This window comes from Notolabrus celidotus, chromosome 5, assembly GCF_009762535.1.
Source record: "Notolabrus celidotus isolate fNotCel1 chromosome 5, fNotCel1.pri, whole genome shotgun sequence".
In the NCBI taxonomy this organism is placed as follows: domain Eukaryota; kingdom Metazoa; phylum Chordata; class Actinopteri; order Labriformes; family Labridae; genus Notolabrus; species Notolabrus celidotus.
Window position 1 is genome coordinate 5,273,367 of NC_048276.1, and position 20,587 is coordinate 5,293,953.

Below are 20,587 nucleotides of genomic sequence, written 5' to 3' on the forward strand. Positions count from 1 at the left end.
CAATTCCAAAAACCTCTCTCTGTGAACACAGTTTTTGCAGAGGAAAACTTTTGCATACAAAGAGGAGGATCTAGATGCTGATGACTTCTTTGGGTCTGAGCCCATTAAACATCAGGTGAAGCAGAAAACTGTCCCATGGTTTGAAGAATACAAATTTATGTTCTTTTTGGAAATCATGAACACCACGTCATATGCTAGGAATTAGGGGCCACCTGTTTTGTTGTCAGTGCTGCCATCCAAACAGGGGACTTCAGGGAAGACCTTGCATATTTCAACAAGACAATGCCAAACCACATTCTGCATGTATTACAACAACATGGCACCGCAGTAGCAGAATCTGAGTGCTAAACTAGTCTGCCTGCAGTCCTGACTTGACACTGGACACAACATTTGGGCCAATATGAAACATGAAATACAGCAGAGACTTCAAACTGTTTATCAGCTGAAATCCTGTATCAGGATTGGGACAATATTTCACTTTCAAAGCTGAAGAAACTGGAAAAGAAGAGGTGATGCAACATAATGGCAAATATGCCCCTCTTCAAAATTGTATTAATCATGTTGCTGACCAAATAAAATTAGTTAGTTTTAACTTGAATGCATGTCTATATGCGCTATTTTCAATTCAAATTTGGATTTCAATAATTTTAGACAATCAAATACTGTTTTTTGCTTACATTTTACACAGAATCCAAGTTGTTCTTGAGTAAGGGTTGTACAATATAACATTTCCCCCTGTCTTTTTTACATAGCTTATTCTAACTACTACATTGCTAATTCTAACTATTCTGCGCTTCTGTATATACTTATACTATATTTTATTTTATTCATATTTAAATCTTATTTTATTTTATTTTAATAATAATAATTAATTTTATTTGTTAGGCACATTCCGAAACAAATCTCAAAGTGCAACATGACAAAATAATAACACAGTATTTAATTTTTTTATTCTATTTTATTTCATTTTATCTTATCTTATTTTATATTTATTGTATTCGTATTTACATCTTATTTTATTCCTTCTTTCTATCAATATTTTGACTTTTTACATAATGTGTATAAGAGCACACTGTAACGACTGAATTTCCCCTCAGGATAAATAAAGTATTTCTGATTCTAATTCTGATTAAACTTCTCTAGGACCATTTCAACTCCTATATTCTAACTATAAATAAGATAAGATAAGATAAGATAAGATAAGATAAGATAAGATAAGATAAGATGCTCCTTTATTCGTCCCACTGCGGGGAAATTCATGGAGTTACAGCAGCAAACAAAAAGGTGTACAGTACAAGAATTTCAACAAGAATATAAAAAAAATAATAAAATTAATTAATTAAATAAAAATACTCTCACTTTTAAAATCTACTGGATCACCCACCCTCTGAATCCCAGGTATTATGCAGAGGTCAGTATATCACAGAGGTAAAAGTTTATTATGAAAACATTAGTCTCACTCTCAAACACAGCTCCGAGGCCGAGGGAGATTTAATGGGACAGAGGATATTGCGCATGCTCAGTCCATCCTCCTCGGTACTTTGGGGTAATGGCTGCTAGGTGAGATGAGCGGATCGGCCGCATCCTTTGAGTGCGAGGCGCTTCGAGAGGACCGTTAACTCGGGTGGTGCCGAGTTAAAATGGTCGATATCCGACCTGAGAAGCATCCTGAAACCATTCCACATATTGCGAGCCTCGTTCTTCAATCGTAAGTTCCCTTTTTAACCGTTTGTGTTGACTGAGCTCTTTAGCTAGCTCTGAGGTCTGACAGCCTGTTCGCTAGCTGGGCTAACGGTACAGTAGGACTTAGTGCTGAGGGGAGACAGTTTGTGCTTCTCTTTAAAGGGTTTAATCCAACATTATGTGTCTTATTATGAAAGTGTATGAACGTGAGAGTTTAATATGTGCTTCTGAATGAAGCTAACTCCTCTGGTGTGTGTTAAATCCACGCTGTGTTGAAGTTAGCTCGGTAGTTGACAGCAGCTTAGCATGGATTGTTGGCTCTGTGCCTGCTCCGTGCAGCTCGATGCAGCTCTTCATCATTACACAGCACGTCCGCTGCTACAGATACACCACTAATAACACATGGAGAACTTTCATTTAGTTCCCCTGCCTTGTTTTAAACTGTTCTATATTAGTTAGAAAAGTGTTGCAGTCTTTTTCAGCGTGCTAAGAGATATTTTCTTCCTCCCGTCGAGACGGAGGGGTTACTAGAGTTCATGGCGTACCACAATCAATGCAGCACTCACTCATCCATAAGGGTTGTGTGCCCGGTGTCATAGTTAGAGCTGGGGATTGTTTAAATACACCCATGTGGACTAAACCCTTCTTCCACAGCATGCTCTGCAGCTTCCTGTTCGTGGATTACGACAGATAAAAATACAGTGTTAGACGGACGCGTTATATAAGCGAGGATTCTGCGAGGTGATCTCTCTCTGGCCACTGATCGTCCTGCTGAATCTAGAGTTATGTAAGATATCAGGGTTCTGTCCTCGGATGCACATTTGTTGGCAGCTTTGAAATTGTTTATTGCAATGTTGATATTATGGAAACTTGTGTTTCTAAGTGCTGGACTGTAGTCAGAGGGAGGCATGATGAAACTTTATCCTGCAGGAATGATCAACCAAGACTTGGTTCAGTCTGATTTTTTCATATTTTTAACTTCTACATTAAATCAGATGAACATTATGCACAATTTAAAAAAATCTGGAAGACTGCATCTGCTCAGGATTGAAGCTGAATTGCTGTGAACCCCCTTTGGAGTTGTTTTAAAATCACATTAGATTGGAATGTGATGTCTTTGGAAAGTTGTTTGAATATATAATGAGTTGCACTGTGTTAATGACTTCCTTCAGATATTTATATATAACACATTTGTATGCATTGGATACATTTCTCTACTGAGTTTCCCAAGCCTAAAGTTATGGGAAATGATAATAAAATCCTACATCCAAGACCAGGAAGACTCTCAGAAGCCTTCCAGACTACAGACGTCCATACTGTGTACACTAGAGGTAACAGAAATGTTTTCCATCACAGAAGTTTTATTACCTTTCACATACTCTGTGTGCAGAGGTGGACAGAGTACATAACTTTATTACTTGAGTCATAGGCCCTATGTCAATGTCCACACTCTCTGACTTTGAGGCACGTTCCTGCAAAGTCTGTGTGAATGTACAATATATTCACAAAACCAGTGATACAGTGAGAAATGTGCACAGACTCGTAACATAGGTTAAAAAAACAACACACAGAAGTAAGAAGAGGGGTAGGAAAATGTATTGCACATGTAAGGAGTGAGATGAAGTGTTAATTTCCAACCCTATGTTGTTATTGAAATAAAAAATACAAGTTAAATATTGAATAAAACACAAAAAAGTAATGTATAATTCCAATATTTGGTGCTAATTATAATCTAATATACATGGTTATTGTAGCCTGTAACATGCTGTAGATGGATTTTTAATTAATGATTGATGATTAATATTGAAGTCAGAAGTAGTATTAGATTGCCTTATTTTATACACATCATGACAGAATTTATTTCAAACAGTAGCCAGTATCTGTTTCAGATTTAATATGCTATCATTGAGGATGGAGATAATCTTTTTTTCATTTAGAAGAGACAATAATGACATCATCGTTGCCAATTTTGCATCAAAATGTTCTGCAGGGCTCCAGAGAATTTATTCACCAGGGTCGTGACGTTCTGAATGGACCTGCTCTTCATCAGACTGAAGTGACTTTGCACAGTGCCATCGTAGATACACTTAAAAATTATAAATATATAAAATAGGCATTCAACAAATGAGGAAGAATAGGAACAGTAAATCAAACGCACCCCTCCCAGCGCTGTGTTAAGGAAGTCACTACAAGAAAAAAGAAGTTGCATCTGTTATCCAACCCTCGTCCTCCTCTGTCTGTGGGAGAATTAAACTGAACAACATGCTGGAAACAAAACACATCTCTTAACAATGTAGAGCTACAGTAATATTCTAATTTTGAAAACGTTCACATTCACTTGTTATTTAGCTTGTGAATGTGAAACTACTCAGTTACTGCGATGCGCTATGCTGGTGCAAGTATGCTAACATTAGCTTTCACCATCAATAACAAGTGTATGTTAGCTTTTAGATGCTCTCTCAGCCTCAATTAGACATGAGTTGTTTACTGTTTTTAACCGAGTATAACTGATGTTAAACAAGGCTTAGGTGTGCTGAGTTGTGTACAGCACTCTGATGTCAACTGTTTACTGCCCTAATGTGTGAGGAGGAGGAGGAGGAGGAGGAGGAGGAGGAGGAGGAGGAGGAGGAGGAGGAGGAGGAGGAGGAGGAGGAGGAGGAGGAGGGAGAGGGATCCACACACTGACCGGCCTCTCTGGCCGTGTGTCCGGTGCACAACCATGCAAACTCTTACTTTGTTCTTTTAGATTTGAGTGTGCTCGAAAAACATCAGAAAACATCTTCATTTTTAAACTCACATGCACAGATTGCCAGATATGCAGCTCCAAAATATTTGTAACAATATCAGGAACAACCAAAAATAAACTGATGACTGGGAAAATGTCATCCAGACTTACACACAGAGGAAACATCCACATTTTCAGTAGGTGCTCGGCCTCTTTAAGTATGTAATTTGGCAGCACCACCTTGACAAACCTCACGCTTAAGTACACAAACGCATGTATCATCTTTCGGATTGGACCTTGGTGAGCCACGGCAGCCGTGCAGTGCTGTAAATCCTTGATCTGGACAGTTGAACAGCAACAATGGATTTGCATGATTTTTGCATCATTACAATGAAGTCAGCTTTTCCCTATCTCCAACTGTTTCTACATCTCCTTCGATTCCCAACTGACTGTACTCATCTACTTTGAAGAGTTTAAATATTGCTGACTTTTCTGTTTTTGGTCAGAATCAATCAATCAATCTTTATTTATAAAGCGCCAAATCACAACAAACGTTATCCTCAGACTCTTTCCAAACAGAACAGGTCTAGACCGTACTCTATGTTCTATTATGAACAAAGACCCAACATCAAGACAGGATAAGATCCAGTCCCATCTTACAGACAGGACTCGGTCTGATCTCATCTTAATCCACCATGAGCAGAGCACTTTGCAGCATTCAGCAAGTTACAGTGGCAAGGACAAACTTCCTTTAACAGGCAGAAACCTCCAGCAGGACCAGACTCATGTTAGACACACATCTTTACTGTACACAGGTATTCATGCTTCAGGTTGTTAGGGAGGTAAACAGAGCAGTGTGATAAAGTGAGGAGGCGTGTTCAGAGTCGGAAGATATAGTGAGAATGTCTAATTGGTCCACGCTGACTTTGAGTCATACCTGCATGGAAACACCTGCAGCTTTTACTCAGTTTAAAACAGAACAACATAGTTTATGTTCACAGTTGCAGATCTCATGTGAAGTTTTTTGTCAGTGTAATCGTTAATTTCTTGAGTTTAGATCGATAACTGACTGATGGATTGAGCTTTGCAAATCGTAGTTGTGAGTAGAAGAAGTTCTACATCCCTGAATGAGCAGCAGAGAGGAGCATGTCTAAACGAGGGAAGGGACACAGTCTACAAACAAATTGAGCTTCTTGTATCTGGCGGTAGTGTTTGGCTTTGTTGACGGATCCACCCTGCACAAGCACACAAACACACACACACGCATATGTGAGTTAGTTGTAACTTAAATTCAAGCAACAACTTACATTTCCATGTCTAAATGAACTGTCTTTAAAGATATTTAATACCTGATAGAAGTGGATTTGTCTCGGCAAGTTAGAAGGGAAACTTGCTAGTTATATAAATCCACATCTACATGAAGACACTGATGTTTTTGCTGACTTTCCAATGTGCTCACATGAGTTTTTCTAAATGAGTGTCCCGACTGTCGGCAGGCGACTTGTCCTCGTTCAAACAAACACATACATCACGTGGAAGATGTCAACAGTGACGTCTGTTTAAACACATGAATACAGCTCCAGTCTTTAAGGTGAATGTCTTGTTTTTGGTAGAGTAGGTAGTATCGGTGTTGACACTACCTGGAGCTTACACTTACTTACAAGTTTTGATCAACTCCTTGTCATCAAAGATGCAGATGCATTTCAGAGAGCCGTGAACTGACTGTCTGTCCAGTGCGCCTGTCACTGCAGGTGCATTCAAGAACTGTCGTAAATGTGCAATACATCCCTTATATTGTATTCATGGCATTTTTATTTGAATCAAGAGAATCAAAATATCTTCATAGAGGTCACATCAAGAATGTTTTCTTTTTACTTTTTAGCAGTGAGAGAATAAATCATTGAACTTAAGATATTACACAAAAGTGTTAAAGGAGTGAAATATTGACTATTTGAACACTTGGTAACCCTGATACTGATATATGATCGACTACATGAATTATTTTAAAGAGAGGAAATGTTTTGGAACAAATCAAAGACTAAAATGTGACTAAAACTAAAAGGAATTTTTATCTAAAGACTGAGCCTAAGACTAAATCTAAAATAGCTGCCAAAATGAACACTGCTTCAAACAGGCTTCCTGTGTAGCAGGGTGCACGCTGTCGGAACGATCAAACCCACAGCACTTACACTCCCTGTATAAACTCTGCACTGTATGTTCATGTTTTTGTGTTGACAGTCTTGTAGCCTCTCCCACTTCACTTCAGGGTTTACCTTCCTTTATTAGTTTGCTGTTTTGATGATATAAAGGATGGGATAGCTTTTTCCAAGTCTTGTGTTCATTGTGTGTTTGTGTCATATGATACTAACAGTGATCTGTGATGACTCAGGGTTTAAGCTGTCAGTGAAGTCAGCGTCATTAAAAGTTGTAGTGTTTATTTTTGTGATGCGGACACACTTTTTAACCTTAGCATCAGCTGTGAATAAGCTCATTAAATGCTGAGCAGAGTGGATGTTATAAAAAAAGGGAATTTTAACACCACCCACCTGCCAAATGTGGAAAATCACTGCTATAGCTGCGAGGTTTAGTTATCACTTTTCCTTATTTACTGCCCTTCATCCATTTATAACTGCTGCTTATCTTCACTGCATCCTATTAAACTCTCCTTTTTGTTCTCTCTCTCTCTGCAGTACACCCACTGTTTACACCCCGTCTTAGTGGTCAGTTCTGCCTGCCGATCAGACGCTAAGCTGAGGCCATGGCAGTGAAGGACCGTTTAGAGGCGGTGCTCAATGTGGGTCTGCGTGTTCCCAGCATCATGCTGCTCGATGTCCTGTACCGCTGGGACGTCAGCTCCTTCTTCCAGAAGATCCAGCGCTCCAGCCTCTCCAACAACCCCCTGTTCCAGTACAAATACCTGGCTCTCTACCTGCACTACGTAGGTCAGTGTTGGTATCACACACACACACACACACACACACACACACACACACACACACACACACACACACACACACACACACACACACACACACACACACACACACACACACACACACACACACACACACACACACTGCCTGCTCCAGCACAAATACATTCCCCGTGTATTAACACACCCTGGAGGATTAGTGTAAAACAAACAGATTATATAAATGCTTTGCACAAGCTGCACAACACAGGGTTTGACACTGTTGATCATTTAGCTGTAGCCATTAGCATGTCAGTGTTATAGAGACCTGCAGATAGAGCATTTGAATAGGTTATTGTCCTAAAACATGGCTTCTGTTCTGCTGATTGTAAGTGGAGGCACAACGGTCACATTTTGCCTCTGTAGGTCACATTTGCATGATTTTCAATGCAATGTCAGCGTCTCAGAGAACGTCACATCCTGTGGCGCTGAGGGGGAAACAAACCACTAGCCACAATGCAGAAGAGCTGCTGTGTGCCATTCTGCAAGATAAATAAAGTAAACAACCTGAATATAAAGTTTTATTGTTCCAACCAAAGCTCAGAGCCGAGGAGGAGAACTCTGTGGCTGCAAGAAACCCGGCGGGATGTTGAGCTTGGTCGTCTGTGGGATCCAAATTCCAAACATATGAATGTCTGTAGTCAGCACTTTAACCTTATATATATATATATATATATATATATATATATATATATATATATATATATATATATACATATACATATATATCATATATATCATATCCAAACAGTGTAGGATTGTTTCAGGGGTTCCATAAATGTTGGATTGATAGGCAAGTGAACTCTATACCACACTTTTTGAGGCTGCTCTGTGTGGAAATCCCTGCATGATACAGCTCATCATCGATAATGATCGTTAGGTGCTGTTCTAGTTAGTATTACTGAAAGTATGTGAAGTTTAACTTATTATATCTCTAGAAAATGTGAAATGATCTCTCATCAGATGTTGTCTGTGAGTTCAGTGAATGGGATCATTCATATTTTATAACAGATGGACAATAATCCGAACTCTTCTGTTTGGTTTATGTACGTCTCGTTCTTTGTTAATTGACAGTAATGACTCAATTTAGGACATGACAGCTTGTTCATGTTAGCATCAGAGTTTAAAATCTGTGCGTTCATTTCTCTCTCTCTCTCTTTTTAATCTCCTCTGTCCCTCTCTCCAACACGGTCTCAGCAGATGTGTGTGTAACATGAGTCTGGTCCTGCTGGAGGTTTCTGCCTGTTAAAGGAAGTTTGTCCTTGCCACTGTAACTTGCTAAATGCTGCAAAGTGCTCTGCTCATGGTGGATTAAGATGAGATCAGACTGAGTCCTGTCCGTAAGATGGGACTGGATCTTATCCTGTCTTGATGTCTAGACTTGATGTCTGTTTGGAAAGAGTCTTCAGATAACGTTTGTTGTGATTTGGTGCTTTATAAATAAAGATTGATTGATCATAACTGCTGTACTGGATGGTGAAATGAAAAAAGGATGCTGCTATAAACCAGTTTGGCTCCCCCGGCTGTGCTGCTCAAGTCCCAGCAGTGGCTGTCTTGCAGTGAGAATAAACTCTGCTTGATAGATTTAATGAGAAACCAGTGCCTCGTGTTAATGAGGCTGTTTTGGAGGGTGCGCTCCTTCATTTACATCAGATTGTGGCCCAACTTTCTCAGTATGTTCCTGTTTTTATGCAGATCTCAGTGCACTTCAGCTTATTTTTACCTTCATGGGAATATATTTGATAGGAAGGGACAGGCTGTCCCCTCTGATACCTTATGAGCAATGACAGAGAAGGGAAACCTGCATGATCTCTCACTGAAGGCCAGCTAGCAGAGATGTTACCTCAGTGAAGTGATAAATCTCAATAAAATTCCTAGACCCAATATCAAGACAGGATAAGATCCGGTCCTATCTTACAGACAGGACTCAGTCTGATCTCATCTTAATCCACCATGAGCAGAGCACTTTGCAGCATTTAGCAAGTTACAGTGGCAAGGACAAACTTCCTTTAACAGGCAGAAACCTCCAGCAGGACCAGACTCATGTTAGACACACATCTGCTGAGACCGATCTCATTGTGTTGCTGGATTGACCTTCATCTGGGTGGTTTTCAGTTTAAGTTATTCCCACTGAAATGTTGATGAGAGAATATGTTTAAAAGTTTTTGTAGCTGTTGATCTCCCTCAGCTGCTGTTCTCGTGTGATCCAAGTAAAGCCACACCTTTTAAACAGACACAGTAATGAACAAAAGGTAAACATCATACTCTGAAGCTGACTCCATCCTGGAACACTCTGCCTGGAAAAGATCCTTTAGTCTGGTGACCAGTCAGGTGTTTTTACAGTGGCAGTTTTATGTGCCTGTGTGTGTGAGCGTGTGTGTGTGTTGTCAAACTTGGCTGCAGCCGGTTAATGAGCCAACAGGCTTGGTATGTGCTGATGGGTGCTGTGGGTGGATGACAGAATAAACTGAAAAAGAGAATAACTGTTGCTATGCACTGAAGAGAATGTTTCTGGACTCAGTTTGAGGTCGTAGCTTGTTGCCCAGTAAGCCTTTTGGCAGCAGTGACTCTTTGATTGACTTACATAATAAACATCTGTCACACACAAACACACACACACGCAAACTCACACACAAACACACACACATGCACACTAAGCAGATCGCTCATGTGATTGAACACAGAGTATGGTCAACATTCAGCAAGTAATGAAGATGCTTCTCTGATGCATCTGTTGTCGCTTTTCTCTACCAAGCGGCAACCTCCGGTCTCAAATATGAAGCCCATATGGTAGTGTTAAAAACTGCAGTTCCCCGAGTGTCCACTAGAGGCTGGCTGCAGAAACACAGGAAAACACATACACACCCATTCAAAGAAGACAATCTTTACAGCAGAAATAAACATGTTTACAGCCTGGTTGAAAAAACTGTTCAGGTCTGAGGAGCTCATCTCTCTCTTGGGACACTGAATTTTTTTTAACTCTGTATTTTTGAAGATGTGCAACTTTCAAGTTTTGCCCAAATAAGGGCATGGCCAACTTGATTGACAGGCGGGCACACTGTAGCTATTAGCAAAGAGGCTAAATCCCGCCTCTTTACCTCACACTAGCTCAGATGAAGTTAGGTTGAGTTCAGCATTTCCAATATGGCACCCACTGACAATCGGCTTCAAAACAGAGGGGTGACGTCACGAATACTACGTCCATTAATTCTACAGTCTATGGTCTCTGCTTGATGTTCATCTATTGTGTCCATGTGTGTGTGCAGGTTACATCCTGAGCTTGGTCCTCCTGACTCTGCCTCGTCAACACCTGGTCAAACTCTACCTGTACGTCCTCACAGCTCTGTTGCTGTTTGCCGGTCACCAAGTTTCAAGGTAAGGCCTTCAATGAGAGAACGTGTAACTGCAACTTACAAGCACAGTGATCTCTCTGTACATTGAACATTTTGATCTCTTTTTTTCCAGGGATTACGTCCGCAGTGAACTGGAGTCTGGACATGAAGGACCCATCTACCTGGAACCTCTCTCAATGAACAGATTCACCACCGCACTCATAGGTAGAGTGACACACTGACACATGCAGTCACACTTGTGGTTTTACATGTCAGGGTATTAAAAAATCATGCACAAGTCTAAACATAGAGATGGATGATGTGCGGCAGCCTCGTTCTAAGCCTCCACATCCGGAGAGTCTGAAAGTGCTGCAGGAGAGTGACGTGGAGTGTTTATCGCGTGAACTGTGACATTATAGTCAGTTAGGACTCAAGTTTCTGACAACAAGAATCCTCTGCATGGAGCGCTCACATGCATCTGTGACTTGATCTTCCTTTACAGCAGATGGTAAAGAAAGATCAGCATAAATGAGTGTCACTTAAAGGCAGCATGACATGGCCACTCACATTTTTCTGAGCATCACCTGTGACTTTGGGTCCGTGTTGACTTGGACAGTATGTCCTCAGGTCCGTTGGATCTGGTTTCGTCTTACAGAAGAGTAGATTCGGAGTCTCCTGTGCTATAAATAGACTGTGCTGATTTCACTGCTCAGTGAAAGCCTGAGAAAGCAAAAATATCATGGACACAGTGACAGAGATGTACGGCGGTGGAGAGAGGGGGAGGTTAAAGCTTGTAAATATGAAAGTGACCTCTCAGAAACACGTATTCGACTTATTGTCACACTTTCCAACTCTTAATGTCTTTAATTTGAGTTCTTAACTCGACATGAATGTGAAAATGATGCATCAGTTGAACACTTTATTTGTTTAACAGTGTGCAGATTAATTTGCGCGTGCATCTTCTTTCAGCTTCATCTCTTCTCGTCCCTCTCCAGGTCAGCTGGTGGTGTGTACACTGTGTTCCTGTGTGATGCAGACCAAGAGGATTTGGCTTTTCTCTGCTCACCTCCTCCCTCTGGTGGCCAGACTGTGTCTCGTCCCACTGGAGACCATCGTCTTCATCAATAAGTTCTCCATGATCTTCACGGGCCTGGAGGTCATTTACTTCCTGGCTTCTAACTTGTTGGTACCGTACAACCTGGCCAAGACCGCGTACAGGGAGTTGGCCCAGGTAAACAAGAGAAGATGTTTGTACTTCCTCTTGTTTTATCACAAGAGTTCTGTCCCATTAACCTCCATCTCTTCTCTCCTCCATCTCTGCCTCTCTTTCTGTCCCCAGGTGGTGGAAGTGTATGGCCTGCTGGCTCTGGGGATGTCTCTGTGGAACCAGCTGGTCCTCCCAGTTCTCTTCATGTGTTTTTGGTTGCTGCTGTTTGCTCTGCAGATCTACTCTTACTTCAGCACCAGGGACCAGCCTACCTCACGGGAGAGGCTCCTGTTCCTCTTTCTGACCAGGTGAGACCGCAGCAGCCTTTAAGCTTGGTTTATACTAGGGATGGGCAATTATTTTGGAATATTCAAATATTCGTTCACTTATTAAAAATCGAAGAGTTACTTTGAATATTTTCTCATTTTAAAAGTACAATTATTCATTGTTTTTATCGGTGCCTGGTTGTAATACGGTATTCCTGCCTGACGGTGGCGATACAGGGTCTTAAAGCTGTTTTGCTAACCGCATTAAATAACAGAAGAAGAATGCTAACGCTTTAAATTGCAAAAGAAGAAGAAAACATCAGCGACAGTCGCAGCAATTTTCTCCATTTCTGAATCTCACACCACTACACACGTATCTCCAGAGACTGAGCATGGCTGTAAAATGTAAACACACACGCCACGCTGCATCAGAGAAACACCGACATAAAGGTTGGGACAGATGCTGACAGTGCCGCTACTAGCAGCACCTCGTCCTGCCGCTGGTTGACGTGACTGTCACACAAACGGGCTGTTAACGGGACAGGTGTATGTGTGTGTGTGTGTGAGGGGGGGATTATTCGAATAATCAACAAATAGATGCCAACGATTATTGAATAGTATTTTGGCTTGAAATGCACATCCCTACTGTCCTTGTCCCAGTATACAGGCACAGGGCGAGCATCTTCGCCTCTTCTATGGAAGGTTGCGATATGCGTCCTTTCAGCTTGTTGCTATCAGACCGTCACCTGGCCGACCTATTACATCACATACCAAAACAATCAGAAAACACTTTAGCAAGAGGCTAACTGGTCGTATGTTGGGAGGTGAAAACACAGACAGCTTTACAGATCTCTACCTAAACGTCCTCTTGTTTACTTTCCTTTTCTTCTTCTGCTAAATTTTCGTAACTACTCGGCTTCCTTCTTTTCGACTCCTGGGTCAAAGCACAGCTTGCGAACTGTGAAGCATGGGCAGAATGCCTTTCCCAGTTTGGGTCCTATTGAAGTGTAGACATGCAAGAGGAAATTCTGCATTATTGAGGCATGTTAGTCCAACTTTGAGAGATTTGATTTGTGTGGTTCTCTATCCATCGCACAAGAACTGAAAGCAGCAAAGAAGTCAAGCAAAAATCATAAGAGAGGTTTAAAAAGTTCAATTACTTTGAAAGGAAATTGTGTTTCCTGTTGTTGTTTGTTGTTTTTGTTGATTTTGCTTCTTTATTAACTCCTCTCTCTTGTTTCTCCCTCTCCATCCTCAGTATTGCAGAATGCTGCAGCACACCATACTCCCTCCTCGGTCTGGTTTTCACTGTTTCCTTCATCGCACTGGGAGTTCTCACTCTCTGCAAGTTCTACCTGCAAGGTTACCGGGCCTTTATGAACGACAACACCATGCACAGGTCAGTACGTGTGTGTTTATCTGTGTGTGTGTTTACTCAGGATGTCTGTTAGTTCAAGTTTTAATCATGCTTTTTTCTGTGTATCCATGCAGAGGGATGACGGAAGGCATCACTCTGCTGATCCTCGCTGTTCAGACCGGCCTCATCGAGCTCCAGGTCATCCATCGAGCCTTCCTCCTCTCCATCATCCTCTTCATTGTTGTGGCTTCCATCCTGCAGTCCATGCTGGAGATAGCTGACCCCATAGTCCTGGCCCTGGGAGCGTCCAGAGACAAGTAAGAAGGATACCACGTGTGTATCAAAAACAGATTTCTGATAAAGAGAAGTTCCCTTCTAACGGTCTGTTTCTGGTTCCTGCTCTGTGTCCTGTAGGAGTTTGTGGAAGCACTTCAGAGCCGTGTCTCTGTGTCTGTTCCTGCTCATCTTTCCAGCCTACATGGCCTACATGATCTGTCAGTTTTTCCACATGGACTTCTGGCTTCTCATTATCATCTCCTCATCAATCCTCACCTCACTGCAGGTAATGTTCAAGCAGACAGCTCGACACACACACAGACACACACACACACACACAGCATTCACAGATATGACCTAAAAGCCTCTCATAATAAATCCACTGCAGCGGAGAGTCCTGAAGCATCTGTGCTCTGCTTTCTGATGAATGATTGAATCAGATTAAAGTGCTCACACACTCTCTCCTCGGTCCCCCACAGGTCCTTGGTACTCTGCTGATCTACGTTCTCTTCATGGTGGAGGAGTTCCGTAAGGCTCCAGTAGAAAACATGGATGAAGTTATTTACTGTGTGAACGGGACGTACAGATTGCTGGAGTTCCTGGTGAGTTACACACACACACACACACACACACACACACACACACACACACACACACACACACACTTCATACAGTACCCCCAGGCGTTCCCTCCTTCACTCACTGCCGATGATTTCATCTCCTGCCAGGTTGCAGTGTGTGTGGTGTGCTACGGAGTGTCAGAGACGGTCTTCGGGGAGTGGAGCGTGATGGGCAGCACCATCATCCTGGTCCATTCGTACTATAATGTGTGGCTCAGAGCCCAGCTGGGCTGGCAGAGCTTCCTGCTCAGGAGAGATGCTGTAAACAAGATCAAGAGCCTCCCCACGGCGAGCAACACACAGCTGGAGCAGTACAACGACATCTGTGCGATCTGCTACCAGGTACGAGCCGGGTTTGTGTGCCTGTATTCAGACAGTGAAGATATGAACAAGGTGTAATCTCTTTCTAATTATTTAGCCATTTAGATTTTTCAAAAGCGGGGCTACATGATATTTTGTGGATGCCCCAGAGTGCATGAAAGGTGAATTCAGGTTCAACCATCCAGGAGGCTGAAAAGCCAAACAATAAGAGAGAGCCTCATTACAGAGCAGCATAAACACATAATTACAGACATCTCCTGACAATGTCCCAGAGCCACTCAGACCCCGGTCAAAGTCTTTTAATCAATCATTCAGAGTTTATTTGTAAAGAACTTTTCATACAATGATATTTTAACACAAAGTGCTGTACATAAAAAAAAGATAAAAATAGAATAAATTAAAAAAGAAAAAAGAAGGCACCCAAACTCACCCCACAATCCATATGTAAGGTTAAGAACATGATGTATGCAAAAATAATAATGAAATAGATAAAGAATAAGTTGCTGAACAAACTGAGGAAACACTGGAGGTAAAATAAAATGTTAAAACTCAACACAGGAAATTAAAATCACCAAAATAAATAAATTACAAAGATAATAAAACACTAAAATATTAAACCAGTAAAAGAAAATGAGATGTTGTACTTACAAAATAAATAACTAACTAAATAAAATATAAAGTGACTAAAATTTGAACTAGATAATAAATATATAAATAAAGTAAGGTGAAATAAAACTGCTATAAGAATGAAACTCAGTTAAAAGCAAGATTAAAAGGTAGGTCTTGAGTTTGCTTTAAAAATAATTGTATAATAAAACATTAAAAATAAACCATTAAAAGAAACTAAGATGTTACATTAAAAGTAAATACAGCAAATTAAAACATATTAGATATCAAAATGCTGAGAGGTAACCTGTAAAAATCAGAAGATAAGATCAAATTAATAACTACATAAAAAATGTAATAATCCACAATAAATAAATAAAATAGTTAACTGAATAAATCATATAAATGTCTTTAGTAATTTAAAATAAGACAGTTTATACTAAAAAATTTGAACTAGATAATAAATAGCGTCTCTCTGCATATTGAGCAAGTCAAAGTAATCCTCCAGCCCTGAGTCCTTCATGAATCATGCTGGCTTTCCCTCCTTCAAGTTAAGAAGTATCACTCCAAGAAGTAATCTCAAGCATCAGGCGTAAGTCAGGTCTGTGGAATGTTTGTCAAAGGATAATATCATCACCGCCTCTCTCTCTGTGTCTCTTCCAGGACATGAACAGTGCTGTGATCACTCCCTGCAGTCATTTCTTCCACGCTGGCTGTCTGAAGAAATGGCTCTACGTCCAGGAGACATGCCCGCTCTGTCACTCTCAACTCAAGAGCCAGTCACCAACGCCCACTGTCCCCAATCAGGAGACTCCTGCAGCCAATCAGAACCCTGCAGGGCAGGAAGAACCTAATAATAAGCAGGACGATGGCGCTTGTTCAGAGGAGGGGAAGGAGGAGGGAGATAATGGACCTGCTACGTCAAATGGAGAAACCCCCTCCTCCTCCTCCTCATCCTCCTCCTCCTCCTCCTCCTCCTCTGGTGTCACCACTGCTACCCAGCAACCGGTCGACACTCCAGCAACATCATCATCCTCTTCGTCTTCTCCTCCTCCCCCCATCGTTACTGACTCTGAGTTGCCTCCCGAGGATCCGTCTCCGTCTTCCTCCCTTTCTCCGGACACATTGGACACGCACCCGTCTGTCTGTCACCCCTCGTCCTCACATGCTGAACCTAAGCCCGCCCCTCAAACGGACGACAAGGAGTCCTCTGCTGGTCTATCGTCACAGGCGGAAGAACCCCCTTCCCTCTCTGAGTAGCAGTCTCATCCTACATGCAACTATCTGAGCTCCATCTCAACACACGAGGACATGCATGCAAGCATACAGAAAACACAATCTGAACACTCCATCGGCCCAAAGTCTCCGTGCACAGCGGTTAGCTAGAGTGTTACTGAAGCGCTCCGTTTGGAGAGAGGCGGTGTTCATCAAACGGCTTTAAAATGTTTGTGAAACACTTCATCAGAATATATCTCCAACTTAAGTTTAAATTAGAGCTGTCGACGTTAACGTGTGAACACATGCGGTTAATCCTGAGGTTACTTTTCAGCACATATTAATCACGACTTTTCAGCTTCAAATGCAAAGTTCCATGGAGCCTCAGTTTACTTCAGATAACCCTTCAAAACATGAACCCTGATGCAGAAAAAGTGAGACCAGAGCTTGTGTCTGATCACTGATGTCGAGTCTTTTCGCAGCATATTGAGATGTAGTTGATGCATAACGAGGCAATCTGAATTCAAAAAGTGTCACTTGAGAGGAGAGTGAACATCTATGCCTGCAGGAAAAAAACAGGTGCCTTCTGTTGCGCTAGTTAAACCATTCAATGTTTTTAATTCATGCCAGTTAACGGCTGACTGAACGAACGCTTCTTCTGTGCTCCAGTTTGGGCGACATCAGGCTGTGGATTGTGCGAATGTAGTCGTCTGAGTGGTCGTGTGTTTTCATGTTTTCATCCATGACGTCGCGTGAGAGGCTCCGTGTTTGTAGCGACACGCACAATGAGCTGGATGGGCTCAGGGCGGCAGGGGTGGATCTGATCCGATCAACCACCTCAGAACCCTACATGATGATGAGTCTGTGTTGCAGCAGGCTGTCCGTAGCTTTCTTTTCATTTGGAAGTAAAACTGTGATTGAGATGAATCACAGCCTTTACTGCGATTGATTACTCTTACTTATCAATTGACAGCACTAGTTTAAATTTAAAGCCAGCATGGATGTCACACGGGGCGGGTGGGTGGGAGGGGGGGGGGCTCTTCTTAATTTTCTGTTTCGGGTTCCAAACTCGCCACTCACAGGGGAAAGCTTTAATCTCATCTCAAATCGAATGGGTACGTGTCCACAAAATGTGAAGTCTTGTGTAAAACTATTTTTGTCACTTAATATCAAAGCTCGAGGGACTTCTCTGAAATCATGCTCATGTCCTTTCTCATTTCAACCCTCTCCCATCCTGCCTTTCGTTCCTGCATCCTCACTCTGACTGCTGATTATATCCGTGTTCGGTTTCCTCCGTCGTCCTGTTCGTAGCCATGATGTAATAAGAAATGGCTCAGAGGCGTCGAGAGCTTGGACGAGTTTTAACAGAACGGTCGCACCTCAAACGGTTTGCAGAGTCTTAACATTTCATAAACTCCTCCTCCCATCGGTTTTCTCTCAAGACTCTCAGTGTTTGTGTCGGGAGACGGGGGCGAGCGTACAAGTGGAAGACTGAATGTGTCTTGAGGTCGTCACACGACTTGAAGCCTGGTGCTAAGCAGAAGATTTTAAGTGTGGTGAAATGTGACGGTGTGGACGATGATGTAACGTCTTTCTCTGATATATACGACTCCAGTATCTGAATCAAACTTGTTTGGCTGGTCCCAGCAAAGAAAAAAAATTATGTCCTCATCGCCAAACTTTTGTATTACAGTTAAAGAGATGTTATTTTTAAAGTCATTTTTACATTACTGCTTTATCGAACAGTAGGACTGAAATCAAAGACGAAACAGACGCCACAGTTTGCATTTCAGCGTTTGAGGATTTTGGGGGGGGGGCGTTAGAGTCACGCCTGTGCGGGGCCCGTAGCTTCGTCGTCACTTCGAGCTTTACTTCACTCGTCAGCTCTCATCCTCCTGCTTGTCTGATTTTACAAACTGAAGCATCCTTTTTCCCTGACATCACGCCATCCAGCTCCGTATTAACCAATCAAATCACCCAGAAGCATCCTCCTGCTCTTCCTGCTGCTCTGTTACATACTGGAATGTTTCACACCCCACGCGAAGTCGAGCTGTGTGATAGGACAACTTTTTTATTTTCATATATAACACGCACATGCTCAGTGAGTTCCTGCACTCAGCGAAACACGGGGTTACGTAGTGAGGACTGAACGGAGAGACTGAAACCTCGTGAATGCCTGACGGTTCCGATGCACGCTTATATGTAGAGCTTGCACGCTGCCACTGCTATCATAGCATTACTTTGTTTTTCCAAGTGTGCACTAACCTTCTTAGCTATGTTTCTTTTTGTTTGTTTGTTTGTTTTTGACATGTCTCTTCTCTTCCTTTTTTGTTTTTTCGGTTGCGTTTGCACTAACGTCATTTCTACTAGCAACGCTCCAAAGCCGTTCTGTGGCTGTCAGCAACCAAATACCCTCTGACGTGTTCGTGTACGAGGAAAACAGCCCAATCTGTTTGTGTGTGATGTATATAAATGTTGCTCTGTATGGCATCTATATTAAACCAGAGGAGCGTTGTTATATAACTGAGTTCAGGGCTAGATTTCTCCAAAGCTCCCCAGCAGTTTGATCTTCTTCTTCGTCAGGCTGAGCAGCTTTGGGGAAAGAGAGACGTCTGATCTTCGAGACCAGCCAGTGTTATTGCTCCTCCGGGCTGTATGACGCGTCCTCACGCTGGTGTGATCACTCCGGTGCCCTCTACTGTTAGGAGTGGGATCAGCACGGCGCAGACGGCTCAGGAGGAGCACTAGTTAACCCTCAACAGTATTATTACTACCGCTATTACTAAAGGTCTTATTACTATGAATGAACTTCTCGTTTTAATTTGAGAGCGTCGGCTGCAGGGCTGAGAATGAATACATAACTCATGTAGGATCAAACCTGGCCGCCGCTCTTCAACTGTTTGTGTTTTCTTTTCTTCTTTTTTTTTTAAAGAGATGAAATGTGGAGTTTGATGTATTTTGCACATGTTCCTGTGAAAGAAGAACATAAGGACTTTTCTGTATTTCTTGAATGACATTTTACTATCGGCTCCATTCCTTCTTAGACTTTTGGTTTACAACAAAGCACTTGAAGTGGTTACATAAATTTAAACAGCTTCAACTTTGTTTTCATTGTGGAGCACTGACCTGTCACATGCTCAGTGAGGTGATGACTGTCATTGGAAACTGAATGTGAATGTGCACCACAGTATTAAAGTGTCGGAGAAGCCTGTCAGCTGTTTATTTCAGATGGATCTGCTCTGTTTATTATCCACGTCAGTCACATTCTTACACAATTTAACATTCAATAACAGAAGAGACAGTAAGCTACATACAAATGCATAACAATCTACACTATCCAATAACAATATGTAAGGCAGGGGTGTCAAACATGCGACCCGCGGGCCAAAACCGGCCCGCCAAAGGTTCAAATCCGGCCCGCGGAACCACTTTGCAAAGTGAAGAAATTACAGAGAACTTTTCAATGAAAGTAACTACTATTTCAGATTTGTCCTCTGGGGGGTCACATAAAATCATAGGAGTAAACCAAAACCTGAACAATGCTTTTTTTCTTACAGTGAGAAGATAGATTACTTGCTATTTGCAAAATTCAGTTGAGATCAGGCGGCAACCTCTGGTCTATAAAATATGAGTCCAATGTGGAAGTGCTAAAAACTGCAGTTCATTGAGGATCCGCTTGAGGCTGGCTCAAGACGATCTTTACAGCAGAAATAAACATGTTTACAGCCTGGTACAAAAGACCAGTGTAGTCTGGATAGCTCATTTCTCTATCGGCACACACTGTAGGGGTTGAGTTTTTTTCTAATGCAGCAATTTGGAAGATATTGAGATTATGAGTCTTCCAATGAGAGGCACAGCTGACTTGACTGACAGGCGGGAACACTGTAGTTGTTGGCTAGTCAGCCAGCCTCTTTACATCACAATAGCTCGACAGCAGTCGAGCAGCATATTTTATACAGTCTATGGTGCTGACTGAGTGAACCAGAAGCTGAAAAGGGTTTTTTTTTT

At 41.9% G+C, this 20,587-nt stretch overlaps 1 protein-coding gene across 1 annotated transcript; it reads left to right on the forward strand.

Moving 5' to 3' along the window:
* Positions 1–1,512: 1,512 nt before the first annotated feature.
* LOC117812541 (RING finger protein 145-like) lies at positions 1,513–19,806 on the forward strand. The gene is made up of 12 exons (XM_034683388.1): positions 1,513–1,708; positions 7,099–7,350; positions 10,646–10,754; positions 10,845–10,936; positions 11,707–11,942; positions 12,051–12,226; positions 13,443–13,583; positions 13,676–13,858; positions 13,956–14,103; positions 14,297–14,419; positions 14,546–14,779; positions 16,028–19,806. Exons 2-12 carry the CDS (start codon positions 7,167–7,169, stop codon positions 16,622–16,624), a joined length of 2,223 nt encoding a protein of 740 aa, XP_034539279.1. The 5' UTR covers positions 1,513–1,708; positions 7,099–7,166; the 3' UTR covers positions 16,625–19,806.
* Positions 19,807–20,587: the final 781 nt, after the last annotated feature.

Excerpts from the sequence above, each read along its gene's own strand:
- LOC117812541 (XM_034683388.1), top strand. The coding sequence starts at position 7,167 with ATGGCAGTGAAGGACCGTTTAGAGGCGGTGCTCAATGTGGGTCTGCGT. Across the intron at positions 12,227-13,442 it reads CTGTTCCTCTTTCTGACCAG|TATTGCAGAATGCTGCAGCA; the intron begins GTGAGACCGCAG and ends CTCCATCCTCAG. Across the intron at positions 14,780-16,027 it reads TCTGTGCGATCTGCTACCAG|GACATGAACAGTGCTGTGAT; the intron begins GTACGAGCCGGG and ends TGTCTCTTCCAG.